General features: G+C 45.0%; 1 protein-coding gene across 2 annotated transcripts in view; it reads right to left on the minus strand.

Moving 5' to 3' along the window:
* Positions 1-630: 630 nt before the first annotated feature.
* The window catches only part of ENPP6 (ectonucleotide pyrophosphatase/phosphodiesterase 6), a 101795-nt gene continuing 81883 nt past the window's right edge, over positions 631-20542 (minus strand). The window contains exon 8 of one of the 2 annotated variants that reach the window (XM_065947587.1): positions 631-1012. In XM_065947587.1, coding sequence (XP_065803659.1) covers positions 894-1012 — 119 coding nt within the window. In that variant the 3' untranslated portion in view covers positions 631-893. Of the gene's footprint in view, positions 1013-11169; positions 12354-20542 lie in introns of those variants that run through there. The other variant, XM_065947586.1, reaches the window with a different exon arrangement.

Genomic DNA, 20542 nt, shown 5'->3' on the forward strand with positions numbered 1-20542 from the left:
CTGGCGTCCTTGTAAGAGGAGGTTACGACACAGACACACGGGCAGGGAAGCGCATGTGAAAACCCAAGGAGGAGGTGGCCAACTGCAAGCCCAGGAGAGAGGCCTCAGGAGAAGCCAACCCTGTGGATGCCCCAGCCTGGGACTTCTAGCTTCCAGAAATATGAGAAAACAGATTTCCGTGATAAATGCCCAATCTGTGCTACTTTCTTGGGAATTAGTACAAGGACACAACAGATAGCTAATTGAATTTAAATTAATTATATAGGTTTTGTATTTTTACAGTGGTTTTATATATATATATTTTTTTTTTTTTTTTAATTTTGCAGAGTTTTGTAAGCACTGAAGTATGTGCAGTCTGGACATTGAACCCGAGGCTGAAATGGTGCTGGGGAGAGGTCGGGGGGCGGGGGAGGCACTGTGGTCAAGACAGAGAAGGCTTTAACTGAAGCCTTGGAAGTGCAGGATTTCCTCCCGAGAGGATGAGCTCGCCTGTTTTATTTGATGTGTATCTAGAGGGACAATAACTTTTGTGTTTTCTCTGTTTTCAAGTTCTGTCTTTTCAGTTATTTTTTCCTGTCTGGGTGTTGCCTTTCACAGGGAGAAACAATGACTTTTTAACTCCACTCCTTTCAGAAGCAGGCTTTATTAGCATCCTTATCTTACCGAAGGTGAGGCGAGTCACTGAAATTTAATATCATTTATTATCCAGAATCTGGTGTGCGCTGTGTGTGTGTGTCGTTTTAAATGTGTTCATGAATAAGATATTGTGAAAACAGTTGTTAGGAGATTTAACTCAGTGCAATTAATAGCCAGCAGTTGGGTGCAGCAAGTCTTTGCCTGTTCATTACTCACAGCTGAGCAGATCAAGTCACTTGGTCGTGTGCTGAATATCATCATTTGCTCAGTGGTGTAGAGCCTCGAAAGAGAAGATGGTCAGCTGGGATCCGTACCCGAAACTGATCTTGCAAAGATCCGGAAACCCGTCTCTGAATTGCTGGCAACACTGGATATTCTTGGAAGGATGGAGAAAATGAAACATTCCCACTCACTCAGAGATAAGGCTTAGAAGGGAGCCGGCCGGCGGAGGCTGCCCTCACTGGTGGGAGTCTCAGCTCCCGGAGGGCCTGGTGTGAAGTACCCTGTAGTAGCTTCCGGAACATTCCCTGGGGCCCAGCACACAGAAAGCCTTGAGTACATCGGCTAAACAAATAGATCTGGTTTTTTTTCCCCCTTAGGAGTGAGTTTTGCTAGGAGGTAGCGGGGGAAGAGCCTAGAATGCAAGATCAACACTTTTTAAATAAAACAAGCGAAATTAATTTTCTAATGAAAATTCAGTAAATCCAGAGCTCAATCAAAAATCCAGAATCAAGGCTTGGACCCAGAAGGAGACTCTCTAGCTCGAGGGGGCTTCCTGGGCTCCCTTCTTCACTAAGGTTTCACTTCTGCTGGGGTTTGCTGGGCTCTGCTGACCTCACGGGTGTCCCTACTTGGAAAGTGCTTGCTTGAGCCTGGATGCAATTACCTTCTCCATGTTCCCTTTAGTAGAGATACAGTGGGCTGGGGCCCTGCAGACAGGGTTCCAGAAGGTGGAGCAGATGGAAAAGAGGACACAGTACACGTGAGCATTGGAACAGCCCCACTTTGAAAGACTGAGCTAATTCCTTTTCACCTCCAAAGACCTGGCACAAACCGGGTCACCCCTTCTGGGTTCTTGAGTCCCAGCTCTTAGTTTTGCTTCAGAAAACGCACTCGCCCATCAAGATTGTGGCCTCCGAAAACCAGGGTCCCTTTCTCTGTCCTGTCCGAGGCTCTCCCTCCAAATTCCAGGTTCAAGTTGGAGATGTGGGCTCCCTTCCCTGATGACTGACCTCCCCCCCACCCCTGACATTACTCTTCCTCCAGTGAGTCCTCCATCCTTACTAGCAGAGAGGGACCCGGTGCTGCCCCAGAGCCACCTGAGCACCGCAAGCCAGAGTAGCCTCGGGAGCGTCTGTCACACGCAGCCAAGGTAGGACCAGCTGCCACCATTCCCCATCACATGCAGACCCCAGCACATTTGGAGGGAGAGAGGAAAGAAACATCGTGAGAACAGCTCAGTGACAGACGGCCGTGGACCCCCGGGAACCAGCTCTGCCTGCTTTCCAGTTCCTCCCCGACCTGCTCTGCATTTATAATATTTGAGCTGGGGAATCGGAGGATTGAAGTAGAGCGACTGTGTCTTTAAAGTGGTCACAAGAATGTCAAAAACAAGCAGCAGCTCCATTTTAATGGTTTTCCTTGGGGAGTAGGCAGCCTGGCCGCCAGCACTGCCTCCTCCGTGCTTCCTTGTGTCCTGAGTCAGGGTCTCCTGGCAAGGAGAAGGATGCTCCAGAGAGCATGTGGGGCCACTTCCTTTCCCCTTGGCTGGGATTCAGGGTGTAAAACTCTCAGAACAAGGCTGGTCTCTTACATCTGTCACTCCCTCAGCCTATTTGTGGGGTTTTCTGGGCCTTTCTCTGTCATTGGCTTAGTTGCTTAGTCATTGGCTTAGCATGCTTAGTCGCTTCAGTCATGTCTGACTCTTTATGACCACATGGACTGTATCCCACCAGGCTCCCCTGTCCATGGGATTCTCCAGGCAAGAATACTGGAGTGGGTAGCCATGCCCTCCTCCAAGGGATCTTCCCAACTCAAGGATCGAACCTGCATCTCTTAGACTCCTGCACTGGCAGGCTGGTTCTTTACCACTTTGACTAATGGATGCCAAATTGTTTCTTGTTCTAATCCCCCCTCCGCTAACTTTTCCATCAACACCACACCCACCCTTGTAATGGGCCTGAACTTGCTGTTGTCCAAACATTGATCTTGGCCAGGTTTTAGTTTGTCATTATGCCGCTTGTAATGTTCTTAGATTAATCTTCCTTCTCACTCCCTCAGCTTGGCTTTATATTAGTCATACCGGGATCAGAAATGCTTTATTTCTTCATATTCTGAATACTGATATTTCAGATAGACATGGGCAATCTCTCTGGAAGCCTCAGAGAGGCTTCATTTGACTGAGAAAGGGGTTGAGGAGAAATATCTTGTATCATTTGTAAGATGTAAAAAGGGCTTCTCTGTGTTTCTGTGTTGTTTAGGTTTTTTTAAAGGATGACCTGGGCTACACTTGAGACTTCTTGAGAGTTTGAATCCGTCTGGCACTTTTATCTTTTACTTCTTCCCATCTCAGTTTTATTCAGCATGGGGCAAAAACAAAAAAATGTCACAAAACTTCACCACAAAAGCATTAGTCAGAGGTGAACGCTTTGTTCTTTGCCAAAACCTTGGAGAAAAGGGAGGTTCAGAATTTAGATTCCACCCCCCACCCTTGTCTTTCCTAGAAAGAGCTCTTCTTTGGAAATCACTCAATACCACAGATTCTTCCTAATCCCACCTGTCTTTGAATCTTTGTGATTTTCAGTCTAAATAAAATAAATGTTCTTGACTTTCAGTTGAGTTTCTAAATGAGGAAACCATGTGCGAAGTCCCTCCGCAGGGCTCTTTTGGTATTTTAAACTTTAGTTCTCTCCCAAATGATGATGGTTCCTCAGTGAGTCTTGACAATAATTTCTAAATTAGCCTTGTCTGAACTTGTGCTTGGTAATCTCAGGTATTTAATTGTAAGTGTCATAGATTCCTAGCGTTTCCAACACAGGTGTCAGATTAAAAAAGACAGTTTGACATCCTCATTGCATGGGTCATTTTAGTCGTTTTCCACACCAGGAGCAAGGTAATTAATATTGTCCCCTCACTGCAGGGCTACAGTACATGTGACACTCCCATGTATGGACTGGGATCCACACTGTACCAGCGGTTTTTCTTAAGAGGCACCACAGAGGATACCATGGTCAGAAAGCCAGACCACGAAAAGTAATGAGGTAATTCTATCAAGAAGCAGAGTAGCCAGAGCTAATGCACGGTCCTGTCTGCTGAAATGTTTATTTTACATAATTCTTGAAAAGTGAGCGGAAACCATGCTTTTAAGTTGTCTTAAGAGAGATTGTGTGATGGGGGAAATCAGATGCGCAAAGTATTCAAAGGAGGACACTTTGGAGCTTAGAGTCAGATTTGTTCTTCAGCTTCTTACCAATTGCTGAGCAGAGCTCACGGCTGGTTTTGAAATCATGCAGACTTCTGGACAAAATAGGAAAAGAATCAAGTGTGGGGAGATGGTGATTTCTGGTACCGATTGTGATGTTGCTTCACAATCAATGTTTTTTCAGTTCTTCCCAAATATTCATACCTTTCCAGGCATCAGAATACTCATGTCCCTACCTCCTCTTTAGTTGGAATTTTGCTGGAGAGTTTAAATGAGCAATCAGTAGGTTGCTTGGTGAGCAAGGGATTCAGAGACAAGGGGAGTGAATTGTTTCAGGGGAGGATGCCCCTGGGCGAGGGAGGGACCCATTACTAGTGCCTGCAGACAGAGCCTGGCCACCCCTTCTGACTCCGTCTGTGTCCATCTGTTCCCTGCTTCTCTGCATGGGTTGTACCCCAGGAATCTTGTCAGTCTCTGGTTTGGGCTTTACCTCTTTTTCCAAGTTCTGGATATGTATCCACCCATTGCCCAAGTCATGCACATGAATACACTTAAAGAGCACCTGCCTGCCGGGCTTTGGTTCCCAATTTTTCTCCAATCAAGGCATCATACAATTGATTTTGTGTCCCCTCATTAGATCACACCCCTAGTCCCTGCCTTCTGAGATTGCCCCATGTTGATTTTAATAGGATTAGAGATGGTTTCAAAGTGAGTTTAGTTTACTGAATGAAAATTTACTGGATATATACCATTGAAACTGAAAACATCCAGTGTCTCTTTTGGAGGAATTCAAAGGAAACCAAAGCTCAGTAAAGATGAGTAGAACAGAAAACTATTTCTAAATTCCTCAGTGGCATTGCTTACTTCATGGATTCATATCATTACTGTTATTTTATATTACAGTAAAATTTCCAGTCTGTCATATTTCCCCCTGGTTGGGAGGAGGGAAATCTGTGAATGGTGTCAGTGGCTGGTACATCTTGGAAAGAATTTGAAATAGATGAGTTGTTCCTCTTCTGATCACCTGCATGTAGAATTGATGACTGTGGGATAAGAGAAATCAGTGGCCAACTTCCAAAGATCCCAAATAATGTCCTCAAATAGAGGGATATGTAAGGATCTGATTTTTTTTTTTTTTAGTTTTTTTGAGGTATAATTGGCAAATAAAGTTGTAAGATAAGATGGACAACATGATGATTTGTCATGTTTATACAATTGTGAAAGGATTCTCTTCAGTGAGTCAATTAATGCGCCCATCACCCCCATATTTAAGTTTATCTGTGTGTTTAAGTTCTATTCTCATAGCAAATTTCAATTATAAGACACAGTATTATCCACTAGAGTCATTGTACTATACATTATGCTCTCAGAACTTATTCATCTTATGGCTGAAAGTCTGTTCCCTATTTCCCCCATCCCCCTGCCAGCCACTGGAAACCACTTTTCTATTTTCTGTTTCTATGAGTTTAACTTTTTTCTAAGATTCCACGTTTAAGTGATACCATGTGGTATTTGTCTTTCTCTGTCTGACTTATTTCACTTATCATAATACCCTCGAGGTTCATCCATATTATTGCAAATGATAGGATTTCCTTCATTTTTTAAGGCAGAATAGTATTCAATTATATATGTATATCAATTACACATGTATCTCACATTTTCTCTATCCATTCACCTGTGGACATACATATAGGTTGTTTTTGTGTTTTGCCCAGGGTGAATAAGGCCACTGGGAACACAGAAGAACAAATACTTCTTTGAGATAATGATTTCCTTTCCTTTGGCTCTATACCCAGAAGTGAAATTGCTGAATCATATGGTAGGTCTATTTTTAATTTATCCAATGTGCTTTATATATTATATTATCTATTGTATATTTTATATATTTATATATTATATGTAATTATATATTATATATTTTTATATATGATGCCTTTGGTGCCTGCCATGCCTGTAGACCCTTCTGGGGAGTTTAGAGGAAAGAGAAAGTCAGTGAGCAGAGTCTTAGATGCCGGAAGCCTTGGATGAGCAGAGGCAGGAGGAAGAGTTGGCTCTTCAGCCCTGGCCTTGGAAAGGCTGGGTTCCTGGAATGATGGAGCCATAGTGTGAGGAGCAACAGGCAGATCGCACCAAGGGGACTGATGACAGCACCTCTAGAACTCGGCCTGCTTTTTGGCTTCCCTGCCAGGGCTGGATGGAGCCTGGCTGTTCAGGGCAGGTTCCCTGGTTTCTCTGGGCTCCCGTGCATGCCCAGCCCAGATGTCTGAGGCTGAGGTCACCTGAGTGGGTCTCAGTCCTCACTGCATAAAAGAGCATATTTGCCAGCAAGTGTCGGGAGCTTTGGGAGATCCAAGTCCTACGAGGTCAGGTTTGCTTGTGCTGAGCCCTGACCCATCACCGAAACTTTGGGCTTCGCTTTCCCATCATAGGCTTCCCTGGAGGCTCAGACAGTAAAGAATCCACCTGCAATGCAAGAGACCTGGGTTTGATCCCTGGGTTGGGAAGAGCCCCTGGAGAAGGGATTGGCTACCCACTCCAGTATTCTGACCTGGAGAATTCCATGGACTGTATAGTCCATGGGGTCGCAAAGAGTCAACATTGATGGAGCAACTTTCACTTTCAGCCTTCATATGTGAAGATAAGGCTCTTAACTCCACCCATGCAGCACACACGTTGAGCTTTCTGTTTTTCCTTAGTAACGGTAGGAGAATTTTGCTTATTCATCTAATATTCTGGATGGGTGTCACTTGTCTTGGGCCCAACAGCTCACATTTTGCCATACTTGGCATTTAAAGAGGCACTTCCTGAGATTAAACCATGGAGATGGGTGGCCTAAGGGGAGGGGATGGAAAGACCAGGAGGGAATTTTCTCTTCCCATCCAGCGAAGGTGATATTTGTATTCCAAACAAGAAGTCGAATTCACCAACTAATGGATTAGAGGATGATTTGATAAAGAGGGAAAGAGAGAACCACTGAGTTGCCCATAATAGAGCTGTGTGTGTGTGTGTGTGTGTGTGTCTGCGTGTGTATGTTACGATATGTTCACCCAGACAAAACCTTCTCAGCCAACTCCTGTGGATGTTGGGGTCTCAGGAAACGTGTGTCAGGATGGGGTAGTGGTGGTCCCAGGACTAAAATGCAAATGATTCTTAGGGAAGAATTATTAGTTTTCCAGGTAATGGAAATGCGAATTTACTTTAAAAAAAAAAAAAAACTGGACTCAGCTGCAGTTTATCTATTTATTTATGGCCGCCCCGTGTGGCATACGGGATCTTAGTTCCCAAGCAGGGATTGAACCTTCACCCCCTGCAGTAGAAGCCTGGAGTCTTATCCAGTGGGCTGCTAGGGAAGTCCCCTGGAAATCTACTTTTATTTGGACAATTTTCTTTTCTTCTTTATAAACTAAAAACCTTACTTTATAATCTTAGTACAAAAGGTAACATACCTTCATTTTAGATAAACTGGAAAATACACAAAGCCCCTACACTTCCCCAGAAATAAAAATCTTGGCTTTCATTCTTGGTCCCTTAATTGTTCATCCGAAGATCAAATGAGAAATTTCCAAGAAGGTAGAAAACTTAAATCCAGATCTCACCTTCTCAACACTTGCTGCCTTTGAGGGAACTGTCTCTTCGCTCTCCATCAGCCTCTGCTTGCCAATGGACAACCAAGCTCTGGGTGGACCCGTCTCCTCCCTCTCTTGCAGGCCCTCCTGGTTTCAAATATCACCTCTTGACTCCAAGATCTGGATTTCCAATCTCGACAGTCCGTGTAATCAATCTTCTACAGAAAATGCACTGTTCACTCCACTTTCCTCGCTCCTTCTATCGCCCTAAGACATCTCTCTTACCAGATACCAAGACGATGACAACATCCTCTAAACTGCTCTCCCCCACTCCAGGGCCTTCTTCTAACCCATCCTTCATCCTGGGATTAATTTTAATTTTCTAAAGCAATGCTTTGAGCGTTGCCCTTCCCCTCTGCCTCTCTGGTGCCTCTAGGGTAATGTGCTAACACTTGACCCAGGAAATCAAAATGCTTTGCAGCAAGTCTTGCCCTTATTTACTTGATCGACTCATGTTTCCCATGACAGTCCAGCTATGGCAGAAACATTTCACTTTCACTGAAAACCTACGTGCTCCCCTGCATTTCTCCGCCTCTCTTGCTATTAGACTGGGCCTGGGTGGCTGGGACCTGCCTAGAGAGATATGGGTAGAAATAAGGTTTGTCACTTCCAGGCTTGGCCACGATAGCCCCTACCTGGCTGTCTAGCCTCTCTTCGGGTTTCACAGTGCCTCCAGAGGCCACGTGTTGAGAAGGTGCTGCTACGATACGGTGGCGCCTCCATCAGCCTGGGACCCTGAGTGTCCATGTGGAGTAGAAGACCTTGTTGACTCTTGCTGGACATGTAATATGAGTAAGAAGTAAGTTTGCCCCTGGTGGCTGGTAAAGAATCTGCCTGCAGTGTGGGAGACCTGGGTTCGATCTCTGGGTGGGGAAGATCCCTGGAAGAAGGGAACGTCATCCCACTCCAGTATTCTTGCCTGAATAATCCCATGGACAGAGGAGACTGGCGGGCCACAGTCTGTGGGATCGCAAAGATTCCCACATGACTAACACTTTCACTTTTACTTTGAGATTTTTAGGCTCAGTGTGTTACATGACCTCTTGATTCTGAGTTAAGAGGTGGGAACACTCTTGAGTGGTCACACCAAGATGTGGGTAATGAAGGGTCAGGGATCAAGGGTAGGGGAAGGCTTCTCACAACTCCTAATAAGTAGCAGGGGTGGGATTTGAACCCAGGTCTTACTCTACTGTCTGAGAACCACACTGCTCTTGGGACATTGAAGACTCGACTCTGCAGGGCAAGCCCACAGAGCTCCCTGCGTTTCCCAGAATGACTCTGGGCCATCATTTGGCCCCTCTGTTGTTGACTCCCAGATCCTGGATGCTACCTCAGCTTACTTCCTCGTGCCTGGTTAGATCTTTCTAGGCTCTTCTGGAGGTCTCTTCTCCTGGGAACATTTCCAGATCTGAAACTGAGGATTTGAGCCTTCTCCCTCTCATAGCATCCTGGATATATATCATAGTAGAGTACTTCCTGTCTGTTAATTATCCACTTCCTGTTTTCCATGATGGAGTTGCTCTTGGCAGTGTGGACACCCTATCCCTGCATCCCACTGCCTCTTTAATTTGCCCATCCTAAACCTTTGACATATGTCTGTTCAATAAATGAATGAACATGTGTCTGAATGACCACATCTAAAAATGCCTCGCAGTTATTATGCTGTCTTGCATTAGAAGAAAGATGTGCTAAGTGTTTGAGACTTTTTTTTTTTTATCATGGTTACTCTAAAGGATTGAAATTTTCTTCAGTTACCTCTGACCATAACTTATTGACGTCTTCAGCCTAAAACAGTATCTAGCAGCTTTTCACTGTGCCTGTTTGGGGAACCTCCTGAGGGCACATTTTGGGTGAATTAGAAACTCCTCTTGCTCTGTGTCTCAAATAGGTGTCCAACTTTTTTTTTTTTTTACCTTTCATGGTTGTTGAAGACAATAAAGATTTTAAACTTCACCTTCTGACCTGAATCTGAAAATAATGGCTTTCTCCTCCCAGTTCCAATTCCAGCACTTAGACGCAGTGAAGTTCTGAGTTAGGTAATCACAGCCCATTCATGGGGAAGTTTTGTCTTGCTTGAGACTGGAATGATGGCTGGTTTAGTAACTCTTGTGGATGGAAACGAATCTGGGAGGGAGCAGGGATCCACTGGTGGTGAGCACCTCACCTATTCGTGGTCCTGGGTGCCAGAGTTGGGAGAGAGACCTCGGGATGTTCACCCGTGTTCCTGCCTTGGGCCTCCCAGGCGGCGGTAGGTCACCTTCCCAGTGGGGTGAATCCATCCTTACTCGGCATTGCCAGAAAAAGGCATTTCGGGGCAGAGGGAGAGGAAATAGCAGTTACTTGAGCACCCTCGTCCCGCCCTAAGCCTTTTACTCATAGAGGGCTTCCTTGGTTGTGCTCATCACGGGGACGGACCAGGCCCCCTGGTTACACCCCGGCAGCAGAGCGCATGCCCCAACCTCTGGCTGCTGGAAAGGGAAGTTGCTGCTGTTGTTGTTGTTGTTGAGTCGCTCAGTTGTGTAGGACTCTTTGCAACCCCATGGAAAGCAGCACACCAGGCTTCCCTGTCCATGGGATTTCCCACGCTGGAGTGGGTTGCCATTTCCTTCTCCAGGGAATCCTCCCGACCCAGCGGTTGAACCCAAGTCTCCCACATTGCAGGAAGATTCTCTACCCCTGAGCCACCTGGAAACCCCTGAAACCCCTGGAAAGGGAAGGATAGCCCCCAAACCAGGCACAAGATTCAACCACTCCCAGCTCATCCTTCTGAAGACTGCTGTATCCCAGGACCCTGATCCACGGCAGAAGGGTCGCAAGAAACTGGTGAGACAGAGGCTCTGTCACGGGTGACACCACCCACAGTGTATGACCTGGCGGCCTGGCTGGGTTTGCACGAGGCCAGGACACCCGGTCAGTTCAGGCTGTCACCTGTGTCTGAGTCACCTGATGGCTGGTGCAAGGCCCCTTCCCTCCTCCCCATCACTCTTACTGACTCCCACACAACCTGATGGTCTAAAGCTTTATTGGGTTTTTCTTCCTGAGAGGATCTTCTCACGTTCACCCTGTCTCTCCCAATTTAGAGAGACAATGAGAGCCACAAAATCCAAGTTATTTCCTGAAAGGCAGAGCCTGGGTGGGCCTCCATCCACCACATCAACAGGCCGCGTCTACCAGCCAAAATGTGGTGCCCTCACCATCCTCCCTTTCTGGTGTATAATTGCTTCCTGATTTTCTCTTTCCAAATGGAAAGGAATTTTATTTTATTTGGTCATTTAGAGTTTTACAGTAATGCAAAATTAACATTAGGAATTCTGATGAAGGCAAAAAAATAGCAGATAAACCAAAAGCACAGCATTTATGTTCTTACTATTTTTTATTACTAATAGTTTGATTATCATTATTAGATTATTTTCTTTAAAATTATTTATTTTCAGATTATCATATTATTTTATTATCATAATTGTTTTTGATTGGTGTAAAATTGGCTTAACATTGGTGTAAAATTGGCTTAAACCATTTTCAAGGGAGTGACTCAGTGGCATTTGGTTAATTCACAATATTGAGAGACCATCACTTCTACCGAATTCCAAACCATTTTCCTCAGCCCCAAAGGAGCCCCCAGACCTAATGGCAGCCCCTCCCTGTTCCTTCTTCTGTTCAGCCTCTGGTAACTATTAATCTGCTTTCTGTCTCTATGGATTTACCTATTTTCAATATTTCATGTGAATGGAATCACACCATATGTAATCTCTGTGCCTGACTTTTTTTTCAATGATTATTCTAAAGCACTGTTTTCTACAGTAAGAAGTAGCTAAATGGAAAACATTAAGCTTAGTAGGATTATTAAGCATTCACTCCTGAATAGACTTTCATGTTCAAGGGTGCGGTGGTGTTTTATTTAATCTTTTTTTTAAACTATGCTTTACTTTACGTGCTCAGGACTAATTCGTCTTATAACTTGAAGTTTGAACCTTTTGATAACCTTCACCCATCCCCCACTCCCTGCCTCTAGCAACCACCAATCTCTTCTCTGCATCTATGAATTGGAGATCATTCAGTATTTATCTTTGTCTGACTTATTTCCATTAACACAATCCCCTCAAGGCCCACCAAAGTCCAGTAAATAAACAAATGTTTCATTTATCCTTTGTGCACCCCTCTGCCTGGGCAAGCTAGTACCACTGTCTTTTGTGCTTTATTACTACTGTTACTGGGCTTCTCAGTAAAGAATCTGCCTGCGGTGCATGAGACCCAAGTTCAATCCCTGGGTCAGGAAGATCCCCGGAGAAAGAAAGATGGCAACCCATTACAGTCTTCTTGCCTGGAAAATCCCATGGACAGAGGAGCTTGGCGGGTTACAGTCCAGGGGGTCACAGTAGTCGGACACAAGTTAGCAACTAAACCACCACTATTGTTATTACTATTAATAAAGCACAAAAGTCTTTAATAATTAATAAGGCACATTAATTAATAAAGCACCAAAACTCCCAGTGGTACTAGGGGCTTCCCTGGTAGCTCAGCTGGTAAAGAATCCGCCTGCAATGCAGGAGGCCCCGGTTTGATTCCTGGATTGGGAAGATCCCCTGGAGGAGGACACAGCAACCCACTCCAGTATTCTTGTCTGGAGAATCCCATGGACAGAGGAGTCTGGCGGGAGGCAGTCCATGGGGCTGCAAAGAGTGGGACACGACTGAGTGACTAAGCACAGGACACCATTACTATTAATACACTTTAGTTTTAGAACCGTCTTAGATTTACAGGAAAATTAAGCAGATAGTACAGAGAGTTAAAATAGAGAGTATATAGGAGTGCACTACCCTCTGCCCTTCATACAATTTCCCTTATCATTAACATCCTATGTGAGTACAGTAATGAACCATTATCACAGTTAATGAGCCAGTGTCAATACATCATTATCAAAGTCCACAGTGTATTCAGATTTCCTTAGTTTTTACCTACTGTCCTTCTTCTGTTCTAGGATCCCATCCAGGACGCCCCATGACAGTAACATCATGTCCTCTTAGACTCCTCATGGCTGGGACAGTCACCAGCCACGTGATTTTGAGGACCTTGACAGTTTGAAGGAGGACTGGTCAGGTTTATTATGGGATCTCCCGTTACCAGGATTTGGCTGATGTTTTTCTCAAGACTAGACTGGCGTTGTCATGGGTTTTTGAAAGGAGGGTCACAGATGTAAAGTACCGTTTTCATCATATGTATATTAGGGGTACAGACCAACATAATGTATGACTGTTGATCCTGACCTCGGTCACCTCGCTAAGGCAGTGTTTGTCAGCTCTCTCCACTGCAGAGGTACTCTTATGGTCCATCCCTTCCTGACTTTTAAATTAAAAAAAAAAAAAGATCTTGTTCTCAGGACTAGATTGCACTGTTTATGTAACCAAGTGGATGCTTTGTGTAGATGCAGCCTTGAAAGTCTGACTGGCCTCGCTGTCTGTTCAGGTATGCGGCCATCTAAACAGAGGCAAACCTATTCAGGGACTGTGTGTGCCCCAAAACTGCAGCCCCAGTGATGAACACGGGGCGCAGTCCACACTGACAAGAAAAGTGTGTCAAGAGAACTGACAAGAGGAGGCTGGGATGCCCGACCCTTCCCGAGAACAGTCAGCGGTTCTTTTCTGCTTGAATTCTTCCTTAAAGCTCTTCCCAGTTTTGCCAGTCATGACATCACAGCTAGTGTGAGCAGGCGCAGGCATGCAGGAGGAGAATCACATTTCATGTAGTCATTCAACAAACATTCCTAAAATGGGCCCAGCATTCAGCAAGGGCGCGTCATTAGGTCACTAAGCTCCCTGTGACAAACAGGGGTTGTCCCTCTGCAGCGTCACAAATGCCCCTTCACAAAGCAAGGGAATCTATTTAATACACGGCATATGATAGAAGCCCCAAAGGTATAGTCGCAAAACCTATCAAATAGTCATGCTGTTGCTTTCATGAACATTCAAGTAAATGAGAGAAGAACTCTGGGTCCTTGACACCTGGATTTAGGAATAAACTTTTTCTTTTTTCTGGTTGCCTCGGGTCTTGTGACATGTGGGATCTTCTCTTGCAGGGCCCAGACCCTCTAGTTGTGGCGCTCAGGCTTAGCTGCTCCATGGCCTGTGGGATCTGAGTTCCCCAAGGGTCAAACCTTCCTCCCCTGCATTGCAAGACAGATTCTTAACCACTGGACCACCAGGGAAGTCCCTAGGAATAAACTTTTGCCTGGATGTTTTCAGTTAGAGATAAAGTGTAACTTAAGGACAGATTCGGATGGTGGAGACAGAACGCCCAAGGTCCTTTTCATTATACTTTGCTGATACTTTCAGAGTTTTTCAGTGAAAAACTTGAATGCCCTGCTTGCCATTAATAAAACCCTCAGAAAAGACAGGAAAATAAGCACCCCTCTTTAGCAAATAAGACTGGGAGGGAACTGAATAAAGTGATCTGGGTAACTGGAGATTTTACATAATTATGTGGAATGTAACTTTCTGGCTTCAAATTCGGGACAGCAGGTGGCTCCACTCACCCACCCTCTGGCTACGGCCCCAGAGCACGGGAGGAAGGGAAAGCGCGTGGAGGAAGAGGGTGGGCTCAGCTGGGCTGGGTAGTTTGAGTCTGGGGGAGGGTGTCGTTCTGGGGCCCAGATGATGAGCAGCAGACAAAAGCCTTTGCCCAGTAAACACACTCAGAAAGGTGGACAAGCAGAAGCCCAGCTGATGGTCCATGATCACCATCACCTTGGTCATCATAGTATGGTCAACTTGCACAGGGCATTCTGCCCGCCAAGGGCTGTTCTATTCATTTTCTCAAGAGATATTTAAGGATGGAGATTTCAGATTGGTCAGTGCCTTTGACCGAGTGACATAGCTGTTGCAGACTGAATGTTTGTGTCTCCCCCAGTGTATATGTTAAAGCCCCAACCCCCTAGTGTGGCTGGATGGGAGGTGCAGGAAGGAACTAAGGTCAAAGGAGGTCATAAGAGTGAGGCTTTGATCAAATAGGATTAGTGTTCTTATAATAAGAGACATCAGAGAGCTTGCTTTCTCTCTGTCCCTGTACAGACACGCTGAGGAAAGGCCACTTGAGGTCACAGTAGGAAGGGGGCCATCGGCAAGCCAGGAAGAGAGACCCCACCAGAACCGGAACATGGTCTAGGACTTCTGGCCTCTAGCACTGTGAGCAAACAAATGTCTAGTTTAAGCCACCCGGCTTGGTATTTTGTTATGTCAACTCGAGCAGACGAAGACATTTGGAGGCAGATGGAGGCTTTCAGCTGGAGCTTCAGGACTATGCTGTACTTGCCACTGAAGGGGAGGATATAGGCTTATAGGGCTAAAGCCTTCTTATATTAGGGTACTTTGCAGTCACTGCACAAGACGTGTTTCAGTCTCTCAGGAAAGAGTGAAAGGAGCTCTGAGTTTGGTTTCAGGTATTGTCTCTGGTCCACCCGGCAGGGGACTGGCTTGTCTGAGTTTGGCAGGTTTCATCACCCCAACACCACATCGGTCACCTGCCCCCGATATCTTCATTTGAATGACCTGGTTTAGGAATAACCTGGATTTCTTTAGTCTGAAATTACCAGCTGACTTTAGGGTGGGTCTCTTCCGACTCCCGTAAGGCGATCCAGTGAGGGAGCAGGCTGCAGGACAGCTGCACTGGGAACCAAGGTCAGGTATTGGTCAGGAAACCTGAAAGCCATTATTACCATCTAGTGCCCCGGTAACACCTTTGTTCTGATCAGCTGATCATATCAACTCTGCTGAAAGCAAAATGCTCCCAAAGCGGGAACTTGGGGCCAGAGAAAATTATGGCAGAAAAGTTGGAAAGCTCCTGGGTTTGTGGCTGAGTTGGGGAATTCCTGAAGAGGAGGAGTTGCTGGGAAACTGAGTTGCATCAGGGTCCCTAAGACCTGGCTTTGACAGAGGGGGGACCAGGAAAGGGCGGGCGGATCCCATTTCTAGGGGAGTCGCCTTTGGGACTGTCAGCCGCTCCATGACTCCTACCAGCTTTGATCTCCAGGGCAGGCCAAACGGACCCCTTCGATTTCCCTGAAATGGTAGGATTTATTTATGTCTGTATCGTATCTGCAGATGTGTATGATGTGGGTTTCCTCCACTGTGTTTCTTCAGCTGCACTTTCATAATTTATTCTGCCAGGCTCGGCCTGTCCTTGACATACCAAGCCATTAACTTGAAATCAGAAAAGGTCTGAGAGGCCTCTACATTCTTTCCTCTGATTATCAGGCCTTACGCTAGCTGGATATAAAGTCACCGGGCTGGAAGGGGGGAAAGAATTGGCCTAAACGGTCATGGAAAAGTCTAAACAGAAGATTTTCTTTCTCTCTCCACTGGCAATGATTTATTTTCATGGTTTTATGAGACTTTAATGAGGAAACCTTATCTCTACGCCTGGTAATTATCAACCAAATTCCCATTTCCTGTCAGAAAATCCACCATAAGTAAAAACAAAAAAGGTGGAATCGAGAGACGTTTTGACCTCTGCGAGCTGTATGTCTGAGGAATCACTCACTCTGCCTGCGAAGCACGTGTGTGACATCCCTTGTACACTGACTGCTGCCACAACAGGACTGATAGGCAAATCCATTTAGTGTAACTCGTGCAAGCAGACGAAGATGCCCCGGTCCTGCTGAATGCTGTCTCAAGACACAGCTGATTAGAACAAAGGGAAGTGTCATTCCCTTCTTCAGTGCTCAGTCTCTAGGTCGTGTCTGACTCTGCAAGCTCACGGAGTGTAGCCCACCAGGCTCCTCTGTCCATGGGATTCTCCAGGCAAGAATACTGGAGTGGATTGTCAGGCCCTCCTCCAGGGGATCTTCCCAACCCAGCCATCAAGCCCAGGCTTCCTGCATTGCAGGTGGATTCTTTTATTGTCTGAGCCACCAGGGAAACCCATGAATACGGGAGTGGGTAGCCTATCCCTTCTTCAGGGGAACTTCCCGACCCAGGAATCAAACTGGGTTATCCTGCATTGCAGGCAGATTCTTTATCAGCTGAGCTACCAGGGAAGCCCCATTTCCCTCTTTATGATTTAACCTAATTTCTAGTCTGGTTCAGTTCCTTCTACTGAGTAAATGAGTTCACAGCTGAAGCAAAGGCCTGACAAGATGCTATGAATTTTTCCTTTTGAAAAGTTGAGTTTGGGGGTTTTTTGTTGTTGTTTGCGGTGGGGGGGGGGGGGTTCTCTGGCCACCAGTCACAGCTCTTGCCTGTACATAAAGAAGCTACAATGTCGGTCACCTGGTGAAATCGCCATGATTCAAGCCACCAGGATGGATTCTTCCCAGCATCTTGGGATTGAGGCAGAGAGCTTGTCAAGCATCCAGACCTCTAGGATGGAAGAGGAGCTCAAACAAGCTCACCAGATAGAAGGAGGCCAGTGAGAGTGTTAGAATCTTTTTAGAATTTTAAGGCGCCATAGCACCCAGAGCAGCCAGGAAGTCAGAACACATCAAATCTTTATTTTCAGTTCCAGTTTTGTTAACAAGGTGAGAATCTCTTTTTCTTGCACTTTCCTCCAGGTGTAAAATTTGTCATGCTCCCAAATAACCTACGAATTTCTCCCTGCCTGTTCTGTCATTTAAAAAGAATTATGTTCATGCTTTCATTGTATCTTCACTGGCATCTGGTCCAATGATAAGAGAACCGGAATAAGAATGTAATGACTTAAAGAAATAATCTTCAAAACGGTATTTTCAAGTCACTGCAGATAGGACCGGATAGCCTTGTTTCAGGTACAACAAAGTTCACTCTGGGAGAAAGTGCTCTTCTTTTGCTCTTGCCTTCACTAGAGGTGGGTACCACCTCCTTCAACCCATCACTGCATCCCTCCTGTTCTTCCCTTCCCCACTAGGGTTGGTAGGAACAGGACCCTAGATGATAGAGTTACTCTGTAGCACATGAGTGGTCAACAGGTTTGACATCACTGCCATTTTTATTGTCTTTTCCTTTTCAGTGATTCATTTATACCCTTGACTATATATTGCAGAGGTATTCATGCCTGGCAGCCATTTTTGGACTAATCAATGAGCTGGGTCAGGCTTTTTTCTTCTCATTTTTCTCTTGAGGAGCCATTTACAATTTAATCACCTTGCTAAGATCACAGTGAAGAACAGACTCTTGACACACCAGTATTATCGAGGAGAAGCATATGGCAAGCGCAAGGACTTCTGTAAATTAAGACCCAGACAGTATACGGATCTAGAACAATACTATCCAAGAAAAATATAATGTGAGTCACAGAAGAAATTTAAAATTTCTGGTACCTCATTAACAAAAGAAAAAAGAAACAAATGAAATTAATTTTAACATATTTTAGTTCACAATGCATTTCTAAAACATTACTATTTCCACATATATCAATGAAAAATGCTAATTAAATTTTTTCTCTTTTTTGCATTAAATGTGTGAAATCTGGTTTCTTTCATACTTACATTAAATCTTGATTTGGACTTAAATTCAATTTCACATTTTTTCAGTAGCCACATGTGGCCAATGGCTACCCAATCACACAGTCTAAATACACAGTATTTATCTGCTCCAAATAACTATATAGCCTCAGTCATTATTTACTGCTCTGGGTACATGAATGACTGTACTTGGTAATGGTGTGGAATCTCCCTCCTCCAGAAAATTCTGCCTCCCCTGTCCCCTCCATGATCCATTCTGAAGCAGAATTTAGGGACTTCCCTGGTAATCTAGTAGCTAAGACCCAGTTCGATCCCTGGTCAAGGAACTAGCTCCCACAATGAAGATCCTGCCTGCCAAATAAATAAATATTTTTTACAAATAATTTAGAACAAGGGTTAGAATTCAGTTAGGCCCAGTCTATCCCTGCCTTCAGAGAATCATGCCTTAGTTCAGCAGCTGGCTGTAAAATTTAGATCCCTGATTCTCAAAGGTTGGGATGCGGAAGAATCAGCTTACTTAAATTCAGATTCCTGGGCAGAACTCCAAACCAACTATGAACTCCAAACCAAACTGGAAACCATGATGATTTCTAGAGGTAAAGCCTGGAAACCAGCCTCTTATTAAAATCACCAATTCAGCCTGAAGTTTGAGAACCACAGACCTTCAAACAACTTAGGATGGCATTTCTCTACGAACTTCCGGGTCGCTACTCATTCATGGATTCGTTCAACTTCCCGCGACAACTCACATCGCACAAGTCGTCCGGGGCGCGCGGAGCCTGCTGGGAAGGCTGCTGGTCAGTTTCTGCCCTACACGTCATCCTCGCCTTGCTCCCAGCCAGTTGCATCCAGAGACCTATATAACACCCACGCCAACCAAGAAACAGCCCTGGGGTGTGTTTTTAAGGCTCCAACTCTCCTTTTGAACTCTCTTCCCTCTATTTTTGTGTGTGCCAACAGAGCCAGCCATGTGCACCACCTGATGCTTACACAACAACAGTCCTGGGGGCTTTCAGGGTATTTAGAAACATCTCATTAACCTTCAGGGCACCCCTGTAAAGTAAATGATAAGTGAAATTGTCTTCATCTGGCAGGAGGGAAACCGAGGCATCTGGTAGTTGATGTGTGAAGAAAATAGGGGTCTTCACCTCTTCCCACCACCCACTCCTCATTTCCCAGCTGCAGAGGTAGGTGGGGCTCAGAAGGTGTGGGAGGAAGGGAGCAGGTGTCTGGAACGCCTCCTCTTCTTCCACGTGCTAGGACTTGAGCATCCAGGGCTCTGAACCGCCTTCTGCTGTCTCTTTCAAGCCATAGGGAAATGACAATGCAGGCTTGTGTTAGCATCTTGTTGAAAAGTCGAATTAAGCATGGTGAAGACAGGACTCATTTATCTTTTCTTCCTTATTCCCATCTGCTGCACTTCCTAGTGTTCATGGCTAAAGAGGGGGCCTGCTGAAATGTTGAAAAAGAAACCCCTGCCCCCTGGATTCCATGTCACACATTAGTCATTTGTCAAATCCTGCTACTTTCTACAAAAGATTTCCTGCCTCTGGCTTTTACAACTTATCACTACTGTGAGAAGCTCTGTCCAAATTTAGGTCATCTTATGGCCAGAGTGTCCTAAGCTTTTCCATTCCTTCCTTCCTTCTTTCCCTCCTTCCTTCAATAATTCATTCATGTCACCAGGCAGTTATCAATTGTTTTATGGGCAGACTTTGCTGCTGCTACAGATGTGGTCTGGCGACTTCAAAAATGAGAAGATACAATCCTAGCATTCTGCTTAGCTAACAGCCTCGTTGGAGAACCCTTGACAACCGATTACAAGGCAATGTGATTTGCTCTGCAGTAAATGAAACAAGAAAAAAATGTGAGAGCCCCAAAGCCTTACAGAGAAGGCTCTGAAGGATAAATGAAAGTTTGCTAGATGGAGAGTGGGAAGGAGCATCCTGGACATGGGACCAAGGTAAGAGAGTTGACAGTGGTTCATCCGGGGCCTCAGCTGAGAAATTTGACATGAAATATCCAAGATGTAAAGGGATGTTAATCCATAGAAATGGATGGGAGGCAGAATTTGGAGTTTAATTCCATAGGAGTGAGAGACAAGGGTGGTTAGCTGATGCCTTCTTCATTGTGTTACTCCTGTTTGCTGTGAAATTCTCTCCTTGCATCGCCCATAGCAACCAGAACATTTCATTCTATAGAAACAAGAATTTGACTCCTCTCAAAAATGGAAGAAATGACACAGGGAACTATATTCAATATCTTATAATAAACCATAATGGAAAAGAATATGAATCTAACCAGAAACTAGCAGAACACTGTAAATCAGCTGTACTTCAATAAAAAATAAAATTATTTTTTTTAAATGGGAAGAAATGAAATGACTACCTTGTAAATTCTGTGAGAACAGGAAAGATAGTTTTTCCTCTA

Source organism: Muntiacus reevesi, chromosome 10, assembly GCF_963930625.1.
Source record: "Muntiacus reevesi chromosome 10, mMunRee1.1, whole genome shotgun sequence".
NCBI classification, from domain to species: Eukaryota; Metazoa; Chordata; class Mammalia; order Artiodactyla; family Cervidae; genus Muntiacus; species Muntiacus reevesi.